Below are 9800 nucleotides of genomic sequence, written 5' to 3' on the forward strand. Positions count from 1 at the left end.
CTTTGTGGAGAGCTCAAAAATTAAAGTTTTGCTGTTTCTAGTCATGAGCTGTCAGTTTATCAACATCCAGTGGTGAGCAACAGTTCAGAGACTCACTGCTGAATCATAGAAATTTTCCAAAAGCTAGATAGATTTCATTCATTTGGTCATACCTGTGCTGTTTATAGGAAGCAAATGAAACAGAATCTGATCACTTTCATGGGTCTTTTTCAATTCCACTGACATTCCATTATGATCTTCCTCATACACAGGAGTCCCAATTCTCAGCAGCATTCCTCTGTATCCCCACACTTTTATTTTAAACAGCACTTTGCAATTGTATTATTTTCAGAAGATGTTTTAAATTACACATTCTATCCTAAAACAAATATTTTCAAGTTGTGAAGTAAAGATTCAAATGCTCTCTTACCACTTTTGCAACATAAGGGGCATCACTGCCAACCGACTTTGAAGAATTAACATCAGCTGTTAAAAAGAAAGCTTTTATTAGTAGTAGGAGAGGAAACTGTCACACAGCATAAACTCACTTGTTTTGCAGGATGGACAAACATACAGCAAAGTCACTAGGTGCAGACAGAACACAGACCAGTACCTTAGCCTTTGATAACAGAATCACCCCATAAGTGAAGGCTACTGTATACAGATATTGCACTCTTGCATTCTCCCTTCTGTTTGAGGAGTACAGGCAGTTTACTAAACGAAGGCACTCTTTTTTCTTTTATCCAGTAACTTTTTCCCATTCAATAGTGTTTCTTTTGCTTTCTAGGACTATTATAAACATACACATTTGTAGACATAAAGAAAAAAAGTAAATTCCATGTTGCCATGTCACGTATTCAAAAGTGACCTTCTGTTGCTACTAAGTTGTTGGTATTTGTTACAGAAGACACAGATATGAAGAACATCAAGTGAGGCAAGTAGAAAGTACAGGAAGACTCAGGGTCACAGCTTTGTGCAAATGATGGGGAAGCAGAGAGCAAGCTTTGGCTTGAACAAAGCAGGGATTTGAGTGAGTTGGAACTCCAGTAAATTTAGTAGCTCATTGAGTGAGGCTGAGTAAGGTTGAAAGCTTCTTTGGCAAAAAGCCACCCACTGGTCCTGTTTTTCTCCTTAACCTACTTAAGCTGCAGTCTGTTCATTTTAAAAGCAGGACAGATTTTTTTCCTGTTTTCCAACTCAGTATGAATCCAGCACAACCTTTTCTCCAGGATGAGGAAGACTATATTATAATGATCACATTAACTTTCATCCCTGCAGAATTGTTTGAAAAATGACTAGGGGCAATGACGCAGAGAAGTCTCAAGACCGCTCTTATCTGTTCATCTGTCCAAGTAAAAAAGATACTAAGTATGGAACATTACTTCACTTTAAGTTTTCCTTGTAACAGAATTGCAAATCAAGACCTCAACTGAGGCTTTAAACCTGAAGTTCAACACTTTGATTTGTTTTGAGCATTGGTTACATTGAAAAAAGTATATGGCATGCCAAAAGTTCGCAGGGCAATGATAAAATAAAAGCAATACCAAAGTCAAAACCAGTCCAAGTACTGGTTGATCAGTAGCCTCCAGATAATATGCACTGACAGTTTCAGTTCAGAATTCATCATTGAAAAGACACTATGAAAAATCCAGTCTTTCAGCCAGACCAAAATTCAATTCTTTTTAATAAAGAGCTTGATTTTTAAAAGGAATTAACTACCACTGGAAACTCATAAAACTAGTACTTAAAATGACCATTTGTCTATTTCTGTCATTTTTTTCCAACACCATGACCCAAGCTAAGGTTCTAATAGAAAGGATCATGTGAAGACACTTCACATTTTTAACTTAGGGTCAACTTTTCATTGTTTTGAATAGGGATAAATATTTACTCTCCATTTTAAAGAATTATCAAAGATAGCTACACTTACCAAGGTATAGGCGTCCAAAGCCTCCCTGTCCTATAGGGACACCTAATTTCCATTCTTTTCTTGATGTATCTGCTAGAACTTCCCCCACACCAAACACTTCAGCAAGTTTTCTTTTTGCAGGGGCTCTTTTTCCAACTGTTTTCTTATTTGGCATTTTCCCTAGAGAAAGTGAAGGGAAGGGAAAATAATAAAAAAATACGTTACATGTTAATCCAACTTATTTTACATAGAAATCTGTAAGAAACACAAAAAAGAATGGGTTAAGTCATAATTTGTTACCACAAAGATACTTGAAAAGAATTGTAGTAAGCAGTTTCATTGGCACAAATTAAAAGTGAGAAATAACTAATTTTCCCAGGCATCACAAAAAATTTGACAGTAAAAATCTTCAGAAGAGAAACCTATTACTAGACCTTGTATAATACATGCTAAAAAAATCTCTGAATCTATCACATTCAATCAATCACAACCAATCACAGTCTAAACTTAGAAAAAAGTAAACTTATGAAATAAAGCTCATTAGTTTTCCTAGAGTTAAACTTGCATATTGAAAAACTGCACGTTTTCAGTAGTAACATGAGGAATTCCTCTTCACTGTTAAAAAAGAAAGTCAAACAGTTTTATTTTTTCTCCTATGTAACTGCAAGCAAGAAAAAAAGAAAATCTGGGTATTTTTTACAGGGCAACATTGAGTAGGTCATCACAAAAACTAATACATAACTACCTACTTTGAGATCCCAAGTGTGAAAGTATTCCTGTTGCCTTCTCACAACCCCAGGTTTCAGATAAGCAATATTTCCAGAAATAACATAAGAGCCCACTGGAATATGCCTCTTCCTGCAGCATAGAATCATAGAATGGTGTGAATTGCAAAAGACCTTTTCAATGTCATCCAGTCCTTCTGCAACGAGGAGGGGCATCTTCAGTCAGATGAAGTTGCTCAGAGCCCCATCTAACCTGAACTTGAATGTTCCCAGGTATGGGGCATCCACCACCTCCCTGGGCAACCTCTTCTACTGTTTCACCAGACTCTTTGTAAAGATTTCTAACTTCTGTCTATTCCAAACCTACCCTTTTTCAGCTGAAAACCACTACCCCTTGTCCCATCACAACAAGCCCTGCTAAAAAGTTTGTGCCCATCTTTCTTACAGAACCCCTGCCAAGTACTGAAAGACTGCAAAAATATCTTCCTGGAGACTTCTCCTCTCTGGGTGAATAATCCCAATTCTCTCAGCTTCTCATAGCAGAAGTGTTCAATCCCTCTAATTATCTTTATGTTCCTCCTCTGCACTGGCCTCAACAGGTCCCTATCCTTCCTGTGCTGAGAAGCCCAGAGCTGGATGCAGTGCTCCAGGGGGATCTCACCACAGCAGAGGAGACAGGCACAATCCCCTCCCTTGCCCTGCTGCCCACACTGCCTTGGATCCAGCCCAGAACACAACTGGTTTTCTGAACTGCTTAATGGCTCCTGTACAGCTTCTCATCCACCATCACCTTCAAGCCCTTCTTGGCAGAAGGCCTCATTTTGAGCAAGTAAATCTTTGGAGGTTTTAGCAGAGTCAGATTTTGCTGCACTAGAAGAAATTACTGAATATGCAGCCATGACACAGCAAAGACTGCACTAGGTCTCTTCACATGAAAGGTCTTCATAAATTGTTTTACAAAAAACTGATCTTTCCCTCTACCTTATGAAGATAAATGTCATACAAACAAGTCATTTATTTTCTAAAAGATATCATTCTCACTGGTGGGATTTTATTATTTTGCTGGAAGCAGGAAGCAACATTAATACACAATTCAGGAAGTTTCTGGATAACAAAATAACTTTTTCCTTTTTGTCTAGCCACTCAATACAATAACCCTAAGCCAAACTCAGTTATTTAGCATCAGTTTTCCTCTTTCATTTCTAATGTTCCTCTAGGTTTTCTTCTAATTTCCCAAATGAAAAACTGCATAACTGCAACAATTGTTCCAAAAGCACTCCCCCTCCTACAATACTTTTCTGACTGGGTGTATCTGCAACAAATTTTCTTCCTCAAACGACGTTTGTCACCCAACCAGCATCCGGAGAAAGAAGCCACTTCTCTATTTACTAAAGGCAAGAATAATTGTCAAGTTGCCTGAAAATGTTGTTCTGTCCACTAATGCTGAAGTATATACAGCTGTGATTGACCAAACTCCTCTAAGTGGAATGAGACTGAATAAAGCCCAACAGTGGATAAAACACTCATTGGAGATGGAGAAGGGTGATGTGCCCAAGGAGCTCTGGCAATAATGCAAAGGAACTCACAGGAGCTCAACACAAATGGTGACAGTGGGTGGCCTTTGTTTTAGGAAAACAGTTAAATGACAGTTGAGTGGAGCTCAGAATTGCTAACTGGATCAAATGGAGGTGTAAATGTCTCCCCAAATTAGCCAGGCCAGCTTGGGGACAGTGAATAGGAGGCAGAGTCCAACACAAGCACGCAAAACCTAAATAACTAGCAAAATAACTTTGAAGAGAACAATAGGCTTGGGCTGGTTGCAATCCAGATATTCCTTCCCAGTGGCTGGGGACACCAGTAATGTGACAGTGAACATATTACAGAGACCAGTAATGAGAATCACACCAGTACCACGGTTGAACTGTGCATTGCAATTGTTGTATTTTGCCAAGTGTAACTTACAATTGTATTGTTTTCAATGTATTTTATATCACTCTCCTAAATCAGAAATCCCACATAGCATCAACTATCTTCCAAGAAGTAAATTTGATATTAAACACTACATCCTTTATACATGGAACATCTAAAAGAACCTAGTCAGAGAGTCCTGGACTCTGGCAGGAAGCAGTCTCCAGATACCACAGTCACTCAATATGTGCACAAATACAGAAAAGAAGGTGCATCATTCCAGGCCAAAGCTGTTCCTTTTTAGTGTCCTTGATAATTTGAGAAGTATCTTTATGTCATGGAACCACATCTGAATGCCTGCTGAATATATTACTTATATCTAAACAAGTAATTTCAACAGAACTTTTATGAAATACATCACAGGAAGACACTGATATTTATCTTGCACAAGCTTCCTCATTATCACAAAACAGGATGTTTTAATTCTGCATTACTTTTCCATATTTCTACTTTGATACAGTAATATTCTTCCTCACTATCAAGACACATCTTACACATAAATTTTAAAACTAGTTTTACCCACATCATTATCCACAGTGTCTTCAAGAAACTCCTCTCTTTGCTATTCTTTTGGTTTTTTTTTTTTAATCTTCAAGGTGATACATAGCTTACTGTCTTGGAGGAAGATCCTTCCTCCAGATTTTCTACAGGAGAAAAATGAGACTTTCAAGTACCGAAGACAATTCCAGCCAGCTCAGATAAGACCACAGCAATGAGGAAGCAACGGTGTCAAAGTGTCAGAAGGAACAGAGAGGTAGAAAAGGCTCCATGTTGATATCACTTACAAGATCACTGCAGACCCTTAAGCAGCTTCACAGAACATCTAAGTCAGGAAATGGATTAAAACAAAGGGCAGACTGAAATTAGTAGGAGTGCTAAAGAAATAAATCAGAAGTCTGGAGCCCCAAAGCTGACTCAGATGAGGCAAGAAAGTGCAAAAATCAGCAGCACTGCCCAGTGACTCAGATGTGGGACAAGATCACACACCCTAAAGGATCTAAAGGATACCAAAATGCATCCAAAACGAGCATACTTGTCCTCAGCTAAGAAACAACTTATTGCCAATACAAGAACTATGCAAAGAGCTTCAAGGACTGCACCCCCTTGATCTCTGAGTTATTACAAGTAATTCGGGCAAGATTTGGACAGAGGCACTTAGGTGCTTGGATGCTGGGCAGATTGCTGCCCATAAAAGAAAAATTTGTAGCCTCTCTTACAGTAAGGCTGTGAAACAAACCTATTGATACACTCCACATCTTTGACATTCACAGCGAGGCTCTTGATAGCAGCCTTGCTTAAAAAGGAATTAAATTTACTTAAAATAGCTCCTCAAGAGTATCAAAGGAAGAGCTGGTGCTTCCCTCTTCTTCCACACCCCCGCTTATTTTGTTTAACATGGTCAATAATTGTATGCCTGAAGGTATTTATTTTTAAAAAAAATTGTTAATGACAACTTCCCTTTATCCATAAAAGCAAAAATTCAAAATGGACATAAGTTTGAACGTCCCCAGCTGGGAACCCTGCCCTTAACAAATACACTAGATACACATACATGGTTTCTTGGCTGTCTGTATTCATACCCATCTGTTAACATGGCACTGTGCCTACTTACAAGTTGGTCAAACTATCAGCGGGCCATAGGTGCCAAACACTGATCGCTTGCAATGGGCAGCATGCACAAAACTAAGCACTCACTCTCTTGCAAAAAAGCTGTTACCCAAGGAAATATTTAAGCAATGGCTGCACATGCTTTCACATTTATTTGGGTAAATCCATTTGAATATCTTCCATTGATTGAAACCAAAGACACCTGGACGCAGCAGAAATTTTCTACATGAAGACAGGACTAGAAAGAAAAACTACGATTTAAAAAAAAAAGAAAAAAGACAATTAAAATTTAAATTTAGTGCAAATTCTATCACTCTATGTGCTTTTCAACTCATAACACAGTAAACACAAGGGATTTGTCAGGAAATTTATGCACCAACAAACGTGACATAGAGCTGTCCATGCACAACTGGAATAAAGCCATCTACCTCTCCCTAAAATCATCTTTAAAAATTCACCACCACCATCCCTCCACAAAGAAAAAAACCCTGAAACTTTCCTCTCAATATTTCTTCCCATCAACAAAAGGAATATTTTCTACCCACAGGTATTGTGAAGTTTAATTCATTAGTTCCTGCAATCATGCTAAAGTCCTTGGAAAGAGTGCCATGGATGTCAAGTACTGTACTAGTATTCAAGTGTCAGACCTGACCCTACTTAGCTAAGGTGCCTGACAAGAACAATTTTCAAGGTGCATGACTGTAAACAGCAGCATTTTATGTTGCTACAATGTGCTCAAAACAAAGATTTTCCTACTAAGAAGTATGAATAACAGAAGTCTATTTGTCTAAACTCTCTCTAGAAGCCTCTTAGTACAAAGGCTTCTACCTAATAATAAAACATCTTGGAAGAAACAGAATACACTGTACTTGAGATAGCACTGTTGGTGCAAAATTGTCTGCATATCAGTGGTGTTATCTTTACAAACGTTGTCTGCTATGGTTGCTACTTAAACGATACTTGAACTCTTACAATAAATATGAATAGCCACTTCTCAATTCTTGTTGCCATTCATTATCAACAAAACTCTGAAATGAATACAAAACAAATTTATTTTGAAGGAATTTCTGTTGTGTGTCAAGTCAAACTGGTTGCTTCCTGATCTGCCTCTTTTATTCTCTGGAAATTGTAATTTTTACAGTTGTTTATCTTAGCAGGATGTATTTTCATTGTCAACCCAGAGAAGGCATGCTGGTGACCTGTGCTCCTAGATTAGCAGGTAGGTCCAGCAAGACCTGAAATCTATATATAATTAAAACTTGCTCATTAGTCAAAGCAAGAAATCTACATCTGCCTAAAAAAAAAAAAAAAAAAAAAAAAAAAAAAAAAAAAAAAAAAAAAAAACAACTTATGACAAGGAGAAAAGCAAAATAAATTTTTGCTCAAGGAGTGGGGAAGAAAGAACAGGACACCTAAAGACTCCTGAAAACTGCAGAGCTGCTTTATGGGAAGGACCACACAAAAAACAACTGATGTATCAGTGATTTGTCACACTGAGTGTGACAAATCCGAGTGAGGTAGATGGTGAACAAAGATTTTCTTGCATAAATTGGACATTTCTGTGACTGGCTGATCATTTTGTGTGAAAACCTCTCCAATCTAAGTTCCTGATTAAGATACCAGACAGTTAATGGCAACTATGGAAGAAGAGGCACTAAGGTTCTCTCCCAAGAAACTTTAAATATATATATATATATATATATATTTTAGACAAAATGAATAAATAACATTGGTGAGCCAGAATTACTGAGAAATATGTAATCACCACAGCACCACAGTGGACCAAGGAAATGACCTTTTTCTATTTTTGCTAAACAAACCTAGATGACTTAATATTTCAGAATGCAGCTTGTTCAGAGGTAGGAAACAGCCATTTACAAGAGGAATTAATGTGCTACTAATTTTAAATTGCTTCCTCAAGAATACATTACCTTTTTTAAGTTTCTTTTAAGGTTATTTAAGGTTCTCCTGAAAAATCTTAATCATTGCTCTGTTATTGCAATAAAAAAACAGTGAGCACTGTAAGGTACCAAACTGTGTCCCTCCAAATCACCTCTTTACCAGCTGCAAATACCTGATACATATGAGTGAGATACTTAAAATAATTTGATAATTTTTTGATCATTTAGCACACTGTATAAAAATCATCAGCTCTGAAGTTCACCAGGAATCCTACCTCACCTGGTGACTATCCCCAAGAATTTAGTGGACAGCTTATTCCTACAGATGAAGGCACGAGCCCTTTGTCACATTAATAGTTACAGGAAGCTTCACAACAGCTTTTGTACCTTTCTTAGCCATAAAAAGGGTCCATGGATTCCCTATAAATTAATAAAAGCCTATAGTTCTTAGAGTTCTTTTTGAAAACCAAAGAGAACAACAGAGATTTTCCTGCGACTGCTTGAATCATAAAAAATGAAGTCAAATAGCAAGAAACAGGAACTGAAAAAAACCAACAACGAACGACACAAACCAGCTTAGCCCAATTCTTTCACAACAGGCCCTACCTAATCCTAAAATCGTAGATTTTCGATTTGTAGGCCTGTATTTAAAAAAAAAAAAATTACTTTAAAGCAAAACTCAGGAACGCCTCCCAGCCAAGGTGAGGCCACACTGAGACAATCCTGAAGGTGACGAACCTCTAAAGTGGCAGAGTATAGCTTTTACCTTTTACTCAGCCTCCTCCACCTACCCTTATTGTTAAAAAAAAAAAAAAAAAAAAAAAAAAAAAAAAAAAAAAAAAAACACCAAAACAGGAAAGAAAACAACTTAGGTCGCTGCCACCGAAGGCAGCTTTAGTGCCCACAGCCCGGGAAGGCGGGGAAGCGGCCCCAGACCTCACGGGAAGCTGAGGGAGCTCTGCCCCACCTCTCTCCCTCCCAGCCGGCCCAGGGAGATGCCTCCGGCACGACAGGTTGAGCCGGGACAGGGAAGGGAAGGCGCCTTCCCCACCCTTGGGAAGAAACAAGGCTGGGCCCGGCTCCGGCGGTATCACCGGCCTCCTCCGCGAGGGAAGCGGGGAAAACCGCCCACAATCCGCCAGAAGGGCCGGGGACGCTCGGCACGGCGAAGCGGATAGGAAGCAGTGCCCCAGAATTCGTTTCCTAAAAAAAAACCCAAACAGCTGCACCCCAGAGGCAGCCGCTGGCTCCGAGTACCTCCTGCGCGAGCGGGCCCGGCGCCGCTCCTTCCTCCCGGTCCGAAATTCCCGCACTGCCCGCGGCCCCAGGCGGCCCGCCCGCCCCGGCGCCACCTCCCAGCATCGCCCCAGCCCATTGGTCCGCCGAGAACGGCCCTGCACCTCCCTCCCGCCCTGGTCGCGATGCCTGCTGGGAAGAGTAGTCCATGGCCGCAGCAAGTGGCTGCAGTGCGGCCCAACATGGACTACACTTCCCAACAGGCACCGCGGCCCGAGATGGGGCAAGAGCTGGAGTCTTTTACTGCCATGGAATCGATTGGGTTGGAGAAGACCTTTGAGATCCAAGTTCACCGCAGAATTCTGCTGAAGTGCCACATCCATACGTTTGTAGAACGTTTCCAGGGGTGGTGACTCCACCACTGCCCTGGGCAGCCTGTTCTAGTGCTTCGCAGCTGTTTTCAGTGAAAAAATT

At 39.8% G+C, this 9800-nt stretch overlaps 1 protein-coding gene across 1 annotated transcript in view; it reads right to left on the reverse strand.

Moving 5' to 3' along the window:
* VRK1 (VRK serine/threonine kinase 1) overlaps positions 1-9435 on the reverse strand; it is a 35633-nt gene extending 26198 nt beyond the window's left edge. The window contains exons 1-3 of the mRNA XM_083864180.1: positions 9348-9435; positions 1910-2068; positions 410-465 (exon numbers count right to left, since the gene is read on the reverse strand). Coding sequence (XP_083720306.1) covers positions 410-465; positions 1910-2063 — 210 coding nt within the window. The 5' untranslated portion in view covers positions 2064-2068; positions 9348-9435. The remainder of the gene's footprint in view (positions 1-409; positions 466-1909; positions 2069-9347) is intronic.
* Positions 9436-9800: the final 365 nt, after the last annotated feature.

This window comes from Zosterops lateralis, assembly GCF_965231275.1.
Source record: "Zosterops lateralis genome assembly, chromosome: 6".
NCBI classification, from domain to species: Eukaryota; Metazoa; Chordata; class Aves; order Passeriformes; family Zosteropidae; genus Zosterops; species Zosterops lateralis.